The sequence below is a fragment of the Trichoplusia ni genome, chromosome 10 (genome assembly GCF_003590095.1).
Source record: "Trichoplusia ni isolate ovarian cell line Hi5 chromosome 10, tn1, whole genome shotgun sequence".
NCBI classification, from domain to species: Eukaryota; Metazoa; Arthropoda; class Insecta; order Lepidoptera; family Noctuidae; genus Trichoplusia; species Trichoplusia ni.
The window spans coordinates 7,702,880-7,722,514 of record NC_039487.1 but is presented as its reverse complement, the minus strand read 5'-3'; the positions used below and the strand labels follow the sequence as shown (position 1 = coordinate 7,722,514).

Here is a 19,635-nt window from a genome sequence, read left to right as displayed (position 1 = left end):
TGACTAGAACACGTTCATGATAAAAAATAGGTATTTATGAGATTTGAAAAAAATTAAATGCAATTTTTATTCAATATTATGATGCAATTCGTAGTTTTTTAGAAACACAGCTCTGTTGCGAGTGCGGTAGGAGCCTTGTAACAATGGTGAGGGGCGCGAACGGCGGCAATTTTATCATTTTTAAGAGTATATTTCAGATTTCTCTTGTTTAATTTTCTTCGTACTTATTATCTTAGTTGATGATAAAAAAAAAATCGAGCCTAGGGTTATTTTACGTCGGATACATGCACTGTGCTGCTTTTGTAAGACGACTAAAAAATCACCGTGTATAGACAGTAGCCTGTATCGCCCATCTTTCACCGGTTTCAAGCATTTAAGCTTTTCATTCTATAAATATTGTGAATCATAGTTAAAGCAAGCTAAGCAACAAAATAATCTAACATATGTATAAAGACAAATCAAACCACATGTGTCCCGACACAAAAACAACAGAGCATCTGTTTACATAGAAACTTCATTTGAATTTCGAGCAAAATATTTGCTCTCTCTTGACATTTCAATTAATTAACATCAACCTGTCAAATAGTACAAGCAGGTCTATTATTTGTGGCGAATATTTCAGTGATACATACAGGACATCGTACTCAGACTTCAACATACGCGATGACAAATTGTTGAATGTAGTCATTTATATCAAGAAGGTGTAGACAGATGCTAACCGTTTGCAAGAAAATACGCAAGCGGTGATTAAAACAAAAAAATCAGATGAAAAGATTTTATAGGTGCTGTAAAGTTGAGTGTTGACAAAAGTTTAAAGGAAAACTAAAATAGAAAACTATATAAAGTGCTGCTTTTATTAATAGTAGTATCTATGATTGTTAATGATGTCATGAGGCTATTAGACTAAAGTGAAGATCTGAATATAGATATAATTTGTGATTGTCGATATTGCAGCGAGTAAAGTCACGGACAAAAGCAAGTGTTCTTGCAGTGCTTCACCTTTTAATCCCACATTACATTTATGAGATTGAATAAAGTATATGCTTGTTGAAACATCTGAAAAGAAAATAGATAATTTTAATAAAAAAGCAATAAACAAGTTTAATGATATGCACGGCTACGACAAATTACATCTCATGTCCAAGGTGAAGCTATAGCTTTGTAATCTGTACGACTTCAGTAATGACAGCTTTCCACATTGTTAATATGTATCTACTTACTTTAATGACCTGTGACGTGTTCTTTGTTAGTGCGACATACTGCTGCAATGGAATTGGTTGAAATATATTTTTTTAAACGACCCGTACTAATACTAAATATAGAAATCGCGCGAACGTTCAAGTCACATGCACAAAAACTCAGACCTAGAACAAGCGTTCGTGGATCACATAAATGCTTGTCCTACGTGGGGATCGAACCCAGAGCATAGTGGTTTGGCATAGTGATCTATACCTGAGCTATCTGTGCACTCTTAATAAAAATCCTATTTTCACCATAAGTATTGTCTGTGGCATGTTTTTTTCAACCATAAACTAAAATTAAATACTAATAGGAAAAGACTTCACTGTTGAAGGCGGGAAACCTGCTCGCAAGATTTATTAGTCACGTAACCCATTTGTTATCTTCAACCTATTTATACGGAACCCTTATTGTCACCATTCCGACTAGAATTTGAGACTTAACTTTACGAGGAAGTGGAAAGCCCTTTGATCCTTATTAGTCAAAATTAATTCTTCTTTAAAAGTTGATTTCTTAACGTTTACTGACGTGCTGTGCAATAAAATATTGATCTAACATCATTTAGATTTATAAACTCCAATAAAACCAGTAATAAACAATCTATCATTGATCTTACAAATATCCAATCTCTTTGGATCCTTGTACACATGAAACGTCCGTTTAATCTGTCTATGAAATAGTTTAGCCACATGCTCTGGTCGTAAAGACGAATGGTTACGACTAACCAATAAATTTTCTGAGTATATTCGATAATTATGACAAATCTGTTTCAACTATTGGCATGCTGAACATTAACAAGGACTATAGTATTTCTCTTACACTTCGTAAAATTAACCTCGATTGTTGAAGTGTTATTAAGCGTTGTGTTTAGAACAAACGTTTGGAGTAAACTGGGTTCTCAGATTGATCATCCCTCATAGACATGCGAAGAAAGGGTCTCAATGTTTGACTGTTTTATCCAAGTTGCGCAAACGTGACTTTCCAGGCATTCTTTGCAAATTTGATTTAATAATGTACGCTCTCATCTCAAAAATAAAAAAAATATTAGGTATAAACGTGAAAGTCTGTATGGTTGTCACGCAACCACTGAAAGAATTTTGACGAAACTTGATTCACAGATTATGGCCTGTGGTGTGGTAGAGGGCGGGCCCGCGGGCTACAGCTAGTATGTAATAGCTATGAACATAGAAATCTAAATAACAAGGCTATGAATATTTTTTGGGGATAATAAAAACACAGTGTTATTCCTTAAGTCGACTGTTTTTATTGTTATTATTTGTGTGCATTTAAACTGCAGTAGTTATATCGGTGAACGGTGTGGTGCTGAAATCCCCAAGTTTGAATCCGGCAAACATTTTAGTCCCACATCACATTCATGAGATTAAACAAGGTGTAGGATTGTTGAAATGACTGAAACAAAAGAAAACATGTTTTAATGAAAACCTGAAAATCTACTAAAATATTGGCGGACTGCAGTTCAGATAGAGCATCAAAACAAAACAAAAACAATTTCAAGTATTTTGCTAAGACACATTGATGTTGTTAGAAGAGGAAGGGTGGTTTAGGGAGAATTTATTGAAAAAATATACTGCATTTCTATAAGGGACATATATATTATAACCAAAAAAGTATTTACTTCAGACAGAGCGACCAGACAGACAGTACTGAACACGGATTGTATGGCAGCAGGACGTAACGCTCGCTGTAGGATGAGGGCGATGGAGGTGCGCGCGCGCCGGTCACTCGACCGCTCCCAGCCGCAACTGTATGTCGCTAGCCGGAACCGCTCGCTCTAAACAAAAAAAATTTAAACATGAAACACTTTTAAACATTTTAAACGCTTTTAAACATGAAAAAATATTTGTCATCATAATGTTCTCCTTATGATGGTGATACACTAGAGAATTTTCTTTTAATGTTCGTGCGAATGCTCGTCACGTTGTTAGACAAAATGGATAGAAATTTTACTTGGATTACTTTGTTGTTCTCTTAAAATATCAAACCCCGTACATCGCATCGAAATCTTAACAACATCTTCCAGTCATGAGGTCTCAAACATTAAATTTATGTATAGTGTTGTACATACCTGTTGTATAAGCAACTCGCTGTAGTAACACACGAAGCTGCTGATCATAGGACTCACGATCATTGTCAAGAGTGTGAATATCTCCAAACTCACGACATCCTGTGACAGAGACTGAAAACAAATCACTCATATTATGAGGCGAAGGTTTGTGAGTATGTTTGTTACAACTTCACGTTTTAACCGCTAGATCGAATTTGATGAGATTTTTTATGGAGTTAGTTGACGTTATGGCTTAACACATAGGTATTGTACCCTAATGTAAAGGAAAGATTATGAGTTTGCAGCTAAAAGCGTACATCTAGTATAAGATCAAATACAATAGAATTTTGAAATAAAATAATTTACCGATCTAGTTTATAAATGTCACTGTATATTCTAAGAATTTGCTAAGCAGTGTAGTTTACAAATAAACACATTGATTTGTTACGGTATTAACAGAAAAAATGGTCCGAGAACAGAACCCTGTAGGATACCACGAATAGTTGTTACATAACAGTTATCAATTAAGGCTATGATAAACTCAAATGCTTTAGTCAAAACATGAAACATAAGTGATAAAAATACAAAGACCCAAAAACTTACGAGTCTGACTTCAAAAGCACTGATAGGTGTAGCAATAACTGTTGACTTCAGAATTAAATCGTATGCTACTTGAAACGTGTCATTGATATTGTCAACAAAACTGAAAATATACACAAAAACCGCATCAGCTTAATCTAGGTTCAAGGAAAAGAGAAATCAGAACCCAAAGCAACGCTACAAAGGTCTCTATGTACAAACATTCTTACCGGTAAATGTTTTGTTGCTTCTGAACAATACTTTTCATTTTTGCCCTCAGGTCTCTGCCGTCTACAGCAAAAAGGTTTTCAACTTCTCTTATCGACAGCTCTAGCTGTCCATAAGCGTGTAGAATGAAAGATGGTCCCAAAGCCACGAATGATGCGAACATTAATGCTGAGTACGCCAGAAACGGTGTTAGCAATGCGTAATTGATTATAAATTCTACCGTATCATCAGCATTTACGAATTCCGGGTACTCAAAATCAAAGAGAGGCACTAATTCGAAATTTCCTTTTGAATAACTATGTATATTTGCTATCACATTTCCTAACATAAAAAAACATCCACCACCAACGGAAATGACCAACCAAATGTTATCGATCCAAGCCCCATGTAGAGCATTTTTCATAACAATTTCCTGTTTTTCGGCATTTAGTGAGTTAGCCACATTAAAATCATTTTTCATTGTATCTATAAGATATTTTAGTGAGTTCTGGCTCCGAATAAATACCAAGGAGTTAAAAGTAACTTCCAAATATACAACGATCAGAGCACAATCCTTACATAGTTTGGAAAAGTCACCATATTTAAGATCAACGTAGAAAACGTTGTACACTACAATTAAAAATATTATGGAAAATAAACAATGCATGATGGTGAACATGATCATCCATTTTTTGTTTTTTTCAATATCTGGATGACATTGGTTGAGTTTTAAAGCCAAAGTTTTGAATTTGTAAATATTATCGTAATCAATATTCATTTCGCTATCTTCAGGAATAACGTCAATTACTTAGTGAGAATTGAAAGAATAGTAAGCACTTGTTCGGATACTCTTTTTACCTACTTTTTTAAGGGTCGGATGACGTTTGCTGCTTCGTTGCCCTTGGGGTTTTAAGCGCGGCTGTCATGTAGGTACGAGAAATAGTATCCAAGTCGAATACATTGAACCTAGAAATAATACAACCTAAAGATTGAAAAGGTTTTTCCAAACTAAGAATCCCTTACGAAGGATTCAACTTACATTATAAGTATCGGTATAGTGTAGGTAGTGGAGTAAATAATCCAGGGATAAAACCCATAGAAGATTAACATTTCGGCTTCAATTGTCTTTCTAAATTCCTCTTTTTAATAACTCCCTCTGAGGTTGCGTGCTTGACAAACATTCTAGTCATATGCCCAAAAAACCTTTAAAAACGCTTGTTTTACGAGGGGAGCGAACCCTCGCGCACTCAACCACTCGCCTAACCACATAATTTCATACATAAAAAGAACTTCGCATTAAAGCATTCCAATTAGTTGCCCTTCAACAAATTACATCTTAGCGTCGAAGTTCCCGTGTAGCTCTGTAATCTGTACTGCTTGAGTAATGATAGTCTTTCAAACAAACGGACTTACTTTAATAGCTAATGACAATTTGTTATGACGACCGTGACCTACCGTGACGACTTATAGTAATATTATTAGGGGTGAGGAAGAGAGATGCTACACGTGGTGATATATTATTATATTGGTATATCGTCTTCCGCACAGTGCCATTCTCTCTCAAATTAAGTTGATCGTCCTAAAGACCTTATTACAATGTTCTCAGTGTAATAAGGTCTTTAATAGTAATTAGTTTAATCATATCAATTATATATAACAATATTTCAAAGAAAAAGAATTTGGAAAAATTGTTCGGACTTTCTTTTTTTGGAAAATTATACCATAATGTCGAAATTATGATACTCTGGGTCGATGAACTGCCATAATTAATTTTGGGCAGGTCAAGATTCAAAATATAGTTACAGCCAGAAAAAATATTAAATATATAGTGATAAATAATGATGCATAAATACAGAAGTGTAGCAAAAAAATGTGTTGAGAAATCAATACGAAGAGATTCTCCAAAAATAATAAGAAGATCCCATTAATTTAATGTTACAGTATAATTATTGTGTCACCCAGATCCTACGGAATATTTTTTCGTTGAATCACTCAAACTAATGAAAATAACATTCTAAACTTTGGCCTGGAGCCAACGGATGGAGATTTTGTTTTGATACATGTTCTGGTGAATGAATTTTGGAAACTATAAGTATCAGTGGCGATTACAATCTCGATTTATTTTGTAAGAGTGTTTCCTAATGCAAGAGTGTTTCTTTTAACGGTTCTGTACCCAAAAGGTAAAAACCGAACCCTATTACTGAAGCCCACCTGTCTGTTCAGAAACCGGTCACCAGGCTGTATCTGATGAACCCTAATAGCTCTAAATTTGAAATTAGGAAACATGAAGTTTGTCAGAACAAGAGTGTCATGGCCTCTTGTTATAGATCATTGAATAAAAGTGCTTTAGCATCGGAATCATTTATTGAAAAATAAGTTTGACGAAAAATAATCTATTATCAAATAAATCTCATGACAATTGCTTGAAAATAAGACATGTGTAGGCAAAAGCTTTTTTTTTGTGTTTCCAATCTGTCCCACTGAACACCTGAAGGTCTCTCTTAATTTTTCTTTTTTTCTTTCTATCTCTCCAGTTTATGGCTTCTTCTCTTCTCTACATGACCATCTCATGGATGCGGTATACATCAAATGGTTTACCGCATCCATGCGGGGGACTGGAGCTCTTGTCACAATTTCATCTGGGGTAGTCTTATGTTTATGGAACCCATACTTTGGCTCAAGAAGTATCGGGAAAGCCGCATACGTGTCTGGCACAGTCCCATTTTAATCAGGGTGCTTTATCTTTAAAGGGTTTCGAGAGTTTTTAGTCGACGAGAGTCCAATATATCCCCACGCAGTGTGTCACGTCTCGATGAGGGTTTAAGTCATTAGCGTTTTATCCCGGAAAAAGGGCAGATTTCAAACCAACGTCGCCGCTTTAAAATTTGCCTTTAAAATGTTATTTCCTTGGGCCATACCACCTCTTGAAATACGAGCAGTTGTGAGAGAGACACCGATCTTTGCCGATGAATGAAAGTCAATTTTCTTTCGTCTATTCCCAAGCAGCGCACATCAAGTTAAAAAGTGCATACGATTGTTGAAAAAGCTGAAATACAAAGAAAACTTATTATACAAACTGTCGTTATGTTACATTGTATTGAAAGACAATAATCCAGATGCAAACAATATACAACCTGACCTAAATAAGCCGTACAGAATCGAAATATGAAAGAGAGACGTTTTAAGTAACAAAGAAGTGATAAGAAGGCAAATCCAATAAGGTTTTAGTCGTCCAAGAATGGGACTATCCTTTTTAGACCTTGCTTATTAGTAGCGAAGCTTTTTCTCGTAAAGATTCCACAATTATATTAGTTGCTAGTTTTCGGTTGATAGGCTATTTACTTCACGTTTCTCTTCAAATAGATAAGATACATCCTGAGGATATACAGACAAATAGCGGACCCTCAGAAATAAGGTTCCTTTGAGAAATTGCCGGATTACATCTAATTCGATTCCCAACCAAAATATTTTTAATATAATAAGTGCTTATTATATTGAAAATATTTTCGATCATTTGTCCTGGGTCTAAGTGTAATATGATATGTTTATCAGTTCTGACACTAGATGGCGTTGTATGAGATTTGTGTAATTGTCTAGTTCGAGTTACATCAGTTAAAGCATCCAGGCACAGCGTCCTGAAGATTGTGTTAAGGGCGATGGGCCGGAGCGCGTGCTGCAGCATCAGTTGCAGTGTGGTGCGCGTGCGCCGGTCGTAGTGCCGCTCCCAGCCGCACGAGTACAGCGCCAGGCGGACGGATTCACCCTGACAAAGTATCTGGTTATTAGCCAATATGAATCCTACAACTTAAGTTTAGGAAATATAGAAGGTAATAAATCTTTGACGGTTATTACGGGTAATCAGAAGCTAGAAAGCCTGAGAACCAGTCTTACTAAGGGGTATCCTGTTGCCTTGGTAACTTGGATTGAGGAGGTTAGATAGGCAGTCGCTCCTTGTAAATCACTGGTACTTAGCGGCATTCAGTAAGACTAGAAGCCGACCCCAATGTAGTTGGGAACAGGCTAGGATGATGATGAGAAAGTACCATTTCTGGTTTTAACAAAATCTTGGTTGAGTTAAAAGCAAATGTTCATGGAAACTTATAAAAAGATCACCTTTTCTATGAGAAGATCACTGTAGTAGCAAGGTGCGCTGCTGATTGTTATGGCTCCAATAATAAACGACAAGAAGTTCAAGTTGATTTGACCCTTTTTCGCGGCCTGAAATGGTATAAAATGGGTAAACATTTTTACATCAAACAGTTTTCGAACCAACAGCCTCAGAAAAGGATAGTGATGACACGGGACATCGCTCACAGTGGGTTCGGTGTGGTGATCTATCTATACCACTTGTCTATCTGTGCACTCGTTGTGGAACTACAAAGAGAAAATCAGTGTTTCGATTTATTTTAAAAAATAATGGTAGAATCGGTTAATTGACTGCATGATAAAGAGAAATGGTGGAAAGCCCCTCGTCTCGATGTAAAGTCCCAGAATTACCGCAATTATCTGGTAGCAGGCAATAGGCAGCATGATGGTAGTAGCTTTCAAAGTTATCTCGTAGCAGATCTTGAAGCAGTCTTTGACTCGATCCACAAATCTGGGTAAAATATAAATAATCGATAAGTTCTGGGAAAGTTTAGTTCAGTACTAGTTAGATCAGGGTCTTCTTTTAAAGCAAAGGATAGGCTACGGGCTAATAAACTCTGACAGCTAAAATTGCATTTTAATAATCATAAATGTTCAATACAACTTTGTCGATCAGTTAAATACAATTTCTAAACTCACCCATCAATATACTGTATCCGCTCAATAATATATTTGAGATTCTTCCTTACTTGTTCATCATCTTTTACAATAAACAGATCATTAATCCTTATCTTTACCAGATCGAGTTGCGCACACGCATGTAGAATAAAAATCGGACCCATAGGTACGAAACCAGCATATATGGATGCTCCATAAGACCCAAAAAATAAAATCAAAATGTAAGTAAACAAAAATACAGGAATTTCATCCTTCCTGTCTTCAATTATGTGTGGATAAATTAAATCGTACATCCCAATGAGTTTGAAATCGTTGATGAAGTGATAGTAGCACATGAGGCAAATGCTTCCAACAATGAAAATTGTGTTTCCAGATATAGCAATGATTACCCATTGCTTACAAACCCACTGGCTGATCTTCACATACTTATAAACAACCTCCTGTTCCAATTCAGTCATTTTACTGATCTCCTTATAATCTCTCTTGATGTCATCGATGATGTCAACTATACTGTCTTGATGTAAGAGTAAAATGAAGTATTCGAACGTGGTGACCAGGTACATGACCACAAGGACCCCATCTGAACAGGTTTTGTTGAAATCGTTCTCTTTCAAATCGATGTAAAAAATGTTGTAGAGCAAAAGGATGAAGACAACTGTGTGGACTCCGTGCATCGCAAGGAAAGTCAGAAACCAAACGTGGTTCCTTTTGATATACGGATGAGAACGATTAAAACTTAAAGTTCTGGTAACTGAGATGTAGTTTTTATCAAAATCTAACTCCATCTTGTCGTCGTTAGTTTTTTGCTAATTTTGGATTTTAAGTACTAATGTTTGGTAGGCTTTTTGTTTTTATAGGAAAGGGGACAAAGACGCTTTTAACTTCGATTAATAATTGGGTTTGGTGCTTAAGTTCAAGTATATACTATACTTCCAACATATTAGTAGACAGTTTCTCCTGATCCATCGACGTATTTTCAGGATATGTTTATGTACCGCATTAGAAAGTACACATATTTAGTGGTATCTAATACACGAATTTAATGTTAAAAAATACTAACAGTGAATAAACGGAATATTTTGCAATCAAGTTTAAAATTCCAGAATAGAACATTGCAGATTTACCATTTTCTTCGGCAGTATTCATAATTAAAGAAAACGTCTGTATAATATGACCATCCAAATTAATTTTCTTTATATTATATTTATGGATTCAATGAAATTAGCCGATCATGGTCGCAGCTGGACACAGCCTCCCGTGAGTGGCAACACAAGACTCTGATTAGACCTTCCTAATTTATATTTGAAATAAATCTTTTTTTTTAATACGGATTAAATAAATCCTGTTTAGGAAAATAGTCTTCTCATTAAGTTGAATTTAAAGCTATTGTTTTCAGTATTCAAATTGACTGTGAAACTATCCATACTAATTATTATATAGTTCATTTATTATATGGAAAACGATTGAGTTAGCTAAGTGGTTAGTTAAAGTCCATTAAAGTTAAAGTACGTTCTGTTATTATTATAATTATGGTTTTCATACAAAGTTTTACCCTTTGCAGACAGGTTAAAGTAGAAAAGTTTTAATTAGACTAAAATTTACTGTTTTTCTACTATAATTTATAAATCACTTGCTTTCCGCCCGCGTCGAGGTCGGTTATATCGCGTTTTCAAAAGAACTCTTCAAAAGTCCGGGATAAAAACTATCCTATGTCCTTTCTCGAGGTCAACTCTATCTCTGTTCCAAATTTCATTAAAATCAGTTCAGTGGCTTAGACGTGAAAGCATAACAGACAGACAGACAGAGTTACTTTCGCATTTATAATATTAGTAGGGTTGATTTAAAATGTGTGATATGGGAAAGGATTGTAACGATTTATAACTAGAGTTTTGGCTACATTGATTTAATTGAATTATGATTTTGTTTATTTTATTTCTGAGGATGTCTGTAGAAATTTAATATTATATTAAATAAATTAAATATTAAGTAAGAAATAGTGTTTCTCTTCAAATATTAAAACGAAAAAAATTGCAGGTTTTACAGTTTTCATAGCTTTATCTCTTAAAAATTACGGATTTAGTACAAACTTTCACAACCCTTTTTACCTTAGAACCAATTTCCGAAAACACTAGTGTTCACTTACAGTAGAAAAGGGACCCGCCCATAGGGATGATGACTGGGTATAAAAATAAAAAAATCTCATTAGTCCCTCAGTTAGATAATTGAAAAGTATGAGACACGTTCTTTTTCCTTTTTCAGAAAAACTAGAATTGACAAAGATTAGCTGCTTTAAAGTTTAGGAGTGTGACGTAACGATAGAGTAAAATTTATACTCAATCGTGACGTCACTCGTAAGTTTCATTCACTGTAATTTGGTCAATTTATGTTTGCGCGACAAATTAAAAAATACGTATCCATTATTATACAAAAATCTACAAGACAGACACTGCAAAAAAAAATTGTCATCACCCCTATTTTCATCAGCCCGGTAGTATGGACTTTCCGTTGATATTATCAGTTAGTCAATACTCAATACTCAATACGTTTATTGCATTCCACAATGTGAACTTAGGTGGTAGGTACACAAGATACATTAGTCAGTCAGATAATAAAAGTTTTAAAATTTGAGTCTGCAATATAACCTTTTTTTCAACAGATGAGTCACAAATCGAAGCAATTTTCTTTTTTTTCTCTTTATAATAAATAGCAAAGAATGTGTCCAGTGATTTATACATAACAATTACACAACCGATTGGCGAGTTTTCAGAATATTATTAACAGACTCAACAGTCATTTTTCTCAATTATTTTTAATGGTGTCTGTAGTCATTCACATCATTATAATGGTTTACCAAGGTTTTGTTTTATATCTTTATAACGACGGTCAGTTTTAGGTAGGTTTAGATATTATGTATGTTCTTGAAAACGGATAGACAATGTTAATTACTGGTCGCAAAATATGTCTATTATGTATCTAAGTTTAATTTTATAAAAAGCCAAAACGATTGACACTTTCAGGGTTTAATTCAAGGGTAAAATAATAAGAAAATATCGTTATTTAATTAATTATGTAGGTTGCCCTCCAGCCCGACGTCAGGCCCAAGTCTCTCACATAAAAGCCACAAGACTTATGACACCGGGTTCCCGGGGTTTCCGAGGGAAAAATTAATACGAGTAGGTTGGCTGACAAATAAATTTTAAGGCGGATATCGTTTCATTTATTTGTTACCAGGGTGACACGAGTGAGTTTGAGTCCAGAACCCTATAAGAGAATATACCTGTTTTGGATTGGATAAGGAAGGACCTTAGGTGGTGGCGAAACTTAGCGGAGGTCTGTCCAGTTTTGATAAACTCAGTCGAATGATTGATAATATTATATTTGTGAAAAGCCCTGAAACAAAACAAGAAATGACTAGCAATAGAACATTCTAGAAGAAACAATCATTACGAATGTCTCATCTTCTAAACAGAAAGATACACAAGTTGAAACATCAAAAGTCCTTCTGAAATGTATATTAATAAATTCATACGAATAAACATATAATTGTAACGAGCTCGAGTAAATTGTTTACAAACTCATTGCTCTCGAATGAGTGACTTCAGTTATACGAATATTAAGGAATAGTAAACATGACACACAAACTTACAGAGTTATAAACTTATGTTTATTTAGAATAAACTGTTCTATTTATTACTTCGAAATATGTTAAAAGTGCGTCGTAGTATCAGCTATTGTTTACTAAAGAAGTTACACAATTAATACAATGATCAAATTCAAACCTCCGAGAGGATTTTGAACCTGCGACTTAACGAGCAAGTTTGCCGTGTTCCTAAGACTGTTTTGGTTGTAGAAAGAGCTCTCAGTTCAATGTACCATTTAAAAAGTAACTGTTGTGAGAATGATTCATTATTAAATGATGTAACGGTTTGCTCACGCGTATTTATGGGGGTAGCCCGACTAGTTTCGGACCCAACCGGAGCCCTTAATCATGAGCAGACGCGGCGGGACGCGTTCGACTAGTCGGGCGAGTCACGAGTCCGACTCGCACATGACGTGTTTTTTCACTTTTTTTTTGTAAGAGAATCACGAAAATTCTGTGCTTATTATCAAATGTTTTCTGTTAATTATCCGCGTTTCGCCCCACGTGCAATTGTTCGTAACTTACCGATAGACGACAGTTTCAGGATGAGAAACAAAATTAAGTTATATGATCATTTCTTTGAGACCAGTTTTCCTTAAATAATTTTCTTTTCAACCTCATTGCCCCTCGTTCTTCCGTACCCTGTCCTCCTTTCAGTCCTCCTCAGTTACAATTTATTTTTTACCCGACCTCGCCCGAAGGAGGTTGATATATTTATCAATAACTTCGCAATCCTTTATGAAAACCGATATCCCATAAGAACGTTCTCAGACCATTATTCTGGGCGTTAACGAATTTCCATCACACAACGTTTTATTTTTAGTTCGACTTCGTAATTCTACATAGTAGTCATGTTTTGAGCTTTATACAGGACGTGCCCAGACTTGCCGTTCTAGTGCTGTGCCTATTGTGTCCTATTTTCAGTGATAAAGCTCGCGTAAGTAGCCATTTTTTTGTAAAGTTACGTTAAATATATTGTGAAAGGTAAGGTAATTTTTTGAGTATTTTTTAAAGGTGGTTTTCGTGGATTTGTTTTTTTTTTAAGTTAAGTTTAAAATGAAAAAAAAAGCGTTATTTGTTTTGTATACAAATGGTTTATTAAATCGATTAGTCAAAGTATTTATTATTTGCATATCAGGAAATTACGTTCTGGTTAATTAAATGATAAGCACAAAATTAAATTATCTGTATACAGGAAAAGTTTAGGTTTATTCAAGCTTTTAGATTTAAGCTTTTAAAACTTGTATAGGTAACCGTAGGATAGTTTTCTAATCTTTTAGATTATTCCAATTAATTGAAAATGTTACAAAACACAAACGTTAAAAATGCATCACAATTACTTAAGCAAATAAAAACTAAAACATCACACAAAACTATCAACTTTCAAACTTTTCATAAACTGTCAACAGTATTTAACAAGTAATTAGAAAGTCGCCATTGTTGTCGTTGACAGGGCGGGAAAATAAAAACAAGATGGCGTATGTCATCGTGTGACAAATTAACGTGCTCGAGTGACGGACAGCTGACACTGAAAGAAAAAAATACTTGTAGAAAAAGCTAGTTGTTTCTTGTATGTTAAATATTAAAATTACAAGAATGAAAGAAAATGAGAGCTATATTTACTTAAATACTATCGTGTCTTAAGTTAATGTGAAATTAATTAAATACAAAATATAGGTACAGTAAATTTTCTAACCTCAAACAGAACCCCTACTTACGGCTCCTGGCTGGTATATATTATTTGTATTTAAAAAAACTTGCGATGTAAATTAGTACCTTATAGCCTACTTCTCAAACATTTTATCTTTTTAATATCAAAATCAGTGTTGTAAACTATTAATTTACAGTTTAACTTAACAAGTAGGGCGTGCGAAACTTAACTCAAAAAGCTTTACGAACACAATAATAAATCTGTAAAGGTATAATTTCGCACAAACCTTTTTACCGTCCATCTTTCGCAATAAATTCGCGGAAACCTTCCAAGTGACCTTGACCTCGAGGCGAGACCTGAAACCCTCGCATTTCCGTCACAAGGCCATTCCCGTCACAAGGCCATTCCCGGAGCGAGCTGGGCCCTTGAACTCGGCCTCGCGTGGCCCCGATCCAAGGCCAGTCCTTGGAAGGACCTTGCCTTAAGGTCGCGCGGAAGGCCTACCTTGAACGAAGGCCGTACGTTATGGCCCTCAGGAAGGTCACGTTTCATTTCACCTTGTCTCAAGTTCAGGGTTGACTTCAATGTTACTGAATTTCAGGTGTTTTACAGGCGATACTTTGGGGAAATTGATAAACTTTTTGTTGTTTGAATTTTTTTTCAGGTATTTCGAAAATTTCTTTGCGTGAAAGATATAGCTGTATAATTTAAATTGAAAAGATAAGTCGTCATTTTGATTAATTATAAACATTAATTGCATTAGTAACAGATGGGCTAATTAATCCGAACGCAAAATACTTTTCAAACAGATACATTAAAACCTCATTGTTTTAAAATACTTTTAATTACAGACAGCTGTTTGGTACGTAGCAAGTTTCTTTAAACAAAACTATTGGGATTCGATTTATTGGAATTCTTAAGATTATTTATTACAAAAATGCCTTTGTAAAACGCGTGAAGCGTTTTTTGAGAAATCGTACTGTCACGAACTTCCTGGCTGAACGTAATGAAATTTTGTAAAAAAATAATGACATTACAGAATTAAATGAACATCGCAAAGGTCTAGATTGAAATTGGCACGCGATAAAGCTGTATGATAAGACTTAGATCAGCTGTAAATTATACAAAAAAAAACAATTCTATATTTCCTCGCACCCCTAAATATCACAAACATTAATTTGTTTGTTCCGAATTTGCAATGACAGGCACGTGTGGCGAGCTTATCTCATTAAAAATAAACATTTATTTCTAACAATTCTTTCACAAACATTCCCAAGCATCTACAAAATTTGCAAAATCACAAAAGAATTCTCATAAATAACTTTTAACAGCAACGGGATTAAAATTGCGAACGCTCAAAGTGTTTGTGTTATAAAAATAATAAAACAGCAATGAAAGTCTTACATAAACAATTACAAATACGCTGAAGTGTTAATCTGTTGCAAATTTAAGAGATTACAGATAAAATAAGAATAGTTACTAAGAATGCATTTGAAATAGATGCTGGCATGTGTAGGGTAATTAGAATGATTTTAAAACAATTGCAAGACGCAAACGTTGAATAATTGATTAGTGCCACTGTTATAAGGACGAAATGTCGTTCAACTTTAGTGTTTGTAGTAAGTATATTCATTCTTGCCCAAAGGGTAAAAACAGAACCCATAGAACGGAATATGTCATTCAGTTCGTCAGTCACCATTCTGTAACTCATAAACAGTGATAGCTATAAAGTTTAGTTACAGATGATATTATACATTGCAAAACGAGATTAGACAACGATAAGTTAATTCGGTTTAGCCGATTGGTTGAGGCCACCACGCTAACGCGTGTTCAATCCCCGCGCAGGACAAGCATTTGTGTGGTCCACAACTGCTTTTGTATGCAATGACTTGAATTTTTATAATAACTATCGTGAGACTGATTCGAACTGAGTCGAACTGAGTTCGACTCGCGATCCCGCCGCGTCTGCTCATGATTAAGGACTCCGGTTGGGTCCGAAACTAGTCGGGCTACCCCGATAAATACGCGTGAGTAAACCGTTACATCATTTAATAATGACTTGAATGTTTCTGAAACACCCGTGACACAAGGAGTTAATATCTAAATTCGGGAGGCGTAGTTAATCGAAAAAGGAAATACTCTGAAATATTCCTGCCTATGCAATCGGAGAGTGATAAATAGTTCTCACCATAAATCATTGAATCACAAATCAATTTACACAACCCAATTTCGCAGACTTAATTGACAATGCATTACAAACTAAGATCTGAAGACCTGTCATCACTCAAATCCGACATCTTATCATCTAATACTAGATCAATCACCTCGTTAAAATCCAACAGAAACATCAGCACCAATTAGAAATATAAATTATCCATCAAGTATTACCAATTGCCGAGCCTAAGTGATTGCATATACAATAGTCTGTCGTATCTACAATGGTGGGCAGTGCGCCAGCGCAGCTGTCAGCGCCAATCGCTTTGATAATCCACGAAATGTAAGCTGTGACGAAGGAATTGATATTCTAAATAAGATTGAAGTGTGACTGGGTTCTGGATGTTATTAAGCAGGTCAGATATACAAGGTTTGTTATATTTTTAGGGTACCGTACCGAAGAGGTAATTATGGCATAAAATTTAAAAAATCTAAAACCCACGAGATGTGCCACAACGACAAACAAACAAGATAAGTTAATGTATAAAAACGTTGGAAAACAGAACGATATTATTTTGGCATGTTTTTTGGCTATCTGTCTTTAAATCTATTTGTGAATCAGAACAATATTTATGAGTTAAAGTTGTTCAATCATCAAATGAAGTGGTGTTTACTCGTGAGTTATTGTTATTCAGTGATTGATTTATATTATAGTGTTTTTATTCGTATTATAGATCTATATTAAACCATTTTATTTTTATTATAAAATGTAGTTATTAGTCATTTTGTCAGACTATCGGTACCACTAGATTGTTAAGCCCAACTCGGTAAGTGGACTATCCAATCCCAAATGATTTATTCAAATCGAGCAAATTAGTTTCGAAGATTAAAGCGTACAACGATGTAAAAAAATCACTTTGATTATTGCGTATCCAAATAGGTACAATAATAAGTACTACTATCGGGTAGTGTGTTTCAAATTGAACGCCAAAGTTCTTCTAACCGAAAAATCGAATCGAACTTTAAACCCTCCACAAAATCCACACCTATCAACCACTGCACTACACTAATTAAATTATCCTTAACATTATAACAAATGTCAATTGCTCCACCTGTTAAATAAAACTACTAAGAGTTTTATATTAATCATCACACGGTCGGGTGCGCCTGCGCATAAATACGCTATCGGCGCTGCGCAAGCGGCCGGCGCATGATAAATCGAGACCCCCCTGTAGTACAGTTAGTAACAGAATTATTTTAAAACAATTAGATTTTTTATGCAACTATATACACGACTTTTTTAAAGACCGTTTTATAGGACAATTTGAACTGTTTTGTGATTTGGACGAGTCGGTCAATTAAACAGAATGGAGTTTCTCTGTAAGAAAAGCTCTATTCTCAAAAAAACAATGTAGTTTGGTCAATTATGTTTGCAGGACAAAGGAGGAAACCCGTTTCTATTTCCTCAAGTTTGATACGGTCACTTTTCTTGTTTGTTTGTAACTCGTATGCCAATTTTGAGGCACTTTCCGATATGCTAGCAGGCTGAAATTTTCAGAGCAGCTTCTAATCCGATGACAATGCAATTTACAATTATAAAAACGGCTGGACCGATTTTAATAAAAATCGAATGGAGTGACATTTAAAAACGTATCTTTTAGATTTAAAAATCTATTATTTTTATATTTTATGCCTTAAAATACAAGAATCGTACTGGAAAAGAATATTGTCTTCATCCCCATTAAGGACCCTGATAATTATTAAATGATACAACATTAGTTACTAGTTTCGGACCCGAGCTGACGCGGTGGGAACTAGTTCGAAGTGTGACCTGTTGTATCATTTAATAATAAATAATTTTCACGTATTTTATAGTGACTATTATTACTAAGGACGCTAATAATAGTAATTAAAATCAAGTCAAAACATGATTATTCTTTACTTGCCCACTCTATCTTGATACTCGATGGCACTTACACAATATATTACTGTATTGCAACACCGAATCAGGATCGTAATTAAAATCAAAACTAGACCCAAAACAGTCCTTGAATAGTCATGCTAGCCAAGATACAATTAAATTAGATAGTATAATAAATTCGTGTTAACTTTGCATCGCTGATGTAAATGTGTCAGTCAGTAAGTATTTATTCTGAAACTCGATCTGGAGCAACGCGGCGCTCGCTACCAAAATAACAAAATAGTCCACTTAAATAAAATAGTCTTATTAAGGGGAATGCTAGCGGGAATTTATTTATAACTTTCTGCAGTTTAAATCTGAAAAAGTAAATTATAAAACAGACAAGGAAGAGAAGAGTTTTCTGTCCGACAGAAAATTGAGGTGTAAGCTTTTCACGCTTTAAAATTTTATTAAAATCGGTAGGTATAGTAGTTTAGAAGTTGATCGCGGACAAACAACGTGACACGTTATTTTTATATTTATCACTAGTTTGTGCCCCCGGCTTCGCACGCGTAGATAGTTATCGCGCCAAGTAGTCCACGACTCCACGTATTATTCCAGCAGGGTAGCTGCCAATTTGTCAATTTTTATCCAATCCCTACTTATATTATAAATGCGATAGTAACTCTGTCTGTCTGTCTGTCTGTTACGCTTTCACGTCTAAACCACTGAACTGATTTTAATGAAATTTGATACAGAAATACAGTTGACCTTGAGAAAGAACATAGGATAGTTTTTATCCCGGACTTTTGAGGAGTTCTCTTGGAAACGCGATATAACCGACCTCGACGCGGGCGAAGCCGCGCGCGAGAAGCTAGTATTGAATATATTACATAAAAATACATATATTCATTATACATACAAAAGTTATTCCCCTTAAATAAAACATTGGACGGACCGTCGAGTTGAATGCTCTGAAAACAAAGTTTTCATAAAACTTACACTTTATGAATGAATGTCTGAATAACATTTAAAATAGTCATACATATATTTTCTTTGATCTAATTTTGTTTGTGCTAACTTTGTAATTTAATGATCGAGATTTCACTTACAAAAACAATGAAAGGGAGAATCATTTTGTATATTTGCCAAGGGTGGTCTGTAGATAGGTAATCATTTGCTATAACGTATCACTTCACAGTATTTTAGTCCCTTTTTTACTTATGGGATATCATCAAATTGGGGCTTTGGGTTAAGCAGAAGGGAGTGTCAGAGTTTTACTGACTAAAACGACCCATGTTCCTTATTTTGCTGTTTATGTAAAAAGGCCGCGGTACCCTTTCGGACAATCCCGTTGGCTCCGGTAGGAGGATTTGAGTCCCTGCCTCTGTGTCTCAGAATCGTGGAGAATGTCTGTACTCCCAACTGATCTTTGA

The 19,635-nt window shown here is 35.0% G+C and overlaps 4 protein-coding genes across 5 annotated transcripts in view; 1 reads left to right on the top strand and 3 right to left on the bottom strand.

The window, feature by feature from the left end:
• LOC113497913 (filamin-A) overlaps positions 1-19,635 on the top strand; it is an 82,912-nt gene that overhangs the window by 9,802 nt on the left and 53,475 nt on the right. The window contains exon 1 of one of the 2 annotated variants that reach the window (XM_026877719.1): positions 13,331-13,431. The exons of the other annotated variant lie outside the window; for it this stretch is intronic. The gene's annotated coding sequence lies outside the window, so the exon portion shown is untranslated. Of the gene's footprint in view, positions 1-13,330; positions 13,432-19,635 lie in introns of those variants that run through there. 2 annotated transcript variants of the gene reach the window in all.
• LOC113497917 lies at positions 2,578-3,479 on the bottom strand. Its single transcript, XM_026877723.1, has 2 exons — positions 3,326-3,479; positions 2,578-3,031 (listed from the first exon to the last, which is right to left on the bottom strand). The coding sequence occupies exons 1-2, from the start codon at positions 3,386-3,388 to the stop codon at positions 2,801-2,803; spliced, it is 294 nt and encodes a 97-aa protein (XP_026733524.1). The 5' UTR covers positions 3,389-3,479; the 3' UTR covers positions 2,578-2,800.
• Positions 3,983-4,868, bottom strand: LOC113497916. The gene has a single exon (XM_026877721.1). The coding sequence runs from the start codon at positions 4,866-4,868 to the stop codon at positions 4,110-4,112; it is 759 nt and encodes a 252-aa protein (XP_026733522.1). The 3' UTR covers positions 3,983-4,109.
• LOC113497918 lies at positions 6,418-9,683 on the bottom strand. Its single transcript, XM_026877724.1, has 5 exons — positions 8,876-9,683; positions 8,588-8,687; positions 8,204-8,308; positions 7,698-7,853; positions 6,418-7,136 (listed from the first exon to the last, which is right to left on the bottom strand). The coding sequence occupies exons 1-5, from the start codon at positions 9,637-9,639 to the stop codon at positions 7,083-7,085; spliced, it is 1,179 nt and encodes a 392-aa protein (XP_026733525.1). The 5' UTR covers positions 9,640-9,683; the 3' UTR covers positions 6,418-7,082.

Excerpts from the sequence above, each read along its gene's own strand:
- LOC113497917 (XM_026877723.1), bottom strand. The coding sequence starts at position 3,388 with ATGATCGTGAGTCCTATGATCAGCAGCTTCGTGTGTTACTACAGCGAG. Across the intron at positions 3,032-3,325 it reads GCGAGTTGCTTATACAACAG|AGCGAGCGGTTCCGGCTAGC; the intron begins GTATGTACAACA and ends TTTTTTGTTTAG.
- LOC113497916 (XM_026877721.1), bottom strand. The coding sequence starts at position 4,868 with ATGAATATTGATTACGATAATATTTACAAATTCAAAACTTTGGCTTTA.
- LOC113497918 (XM_026877724.1), bottom strand. The coding sequence starts at position 9,639 with ATGGAGTTAGATTTTGATAAAAACTACATCTCAGTTACCAGAACTTTA. Across the intron at positions 8,688-8,875 it reads CGGATACAGTATATTGATGG|ATTTGTGGATCGAGTCAAAG; the intron begins GTGAGTTTAGAA and ends TATTTTACCCAG. Across the intron at positions 7,854-8,203 it reads GTGATCTTCTCATAGAAAAG|GGTGAATCCGTCCGCCTGGC; the intron begins GTGATCTTTTTA and ends ATACTTTGTCAG.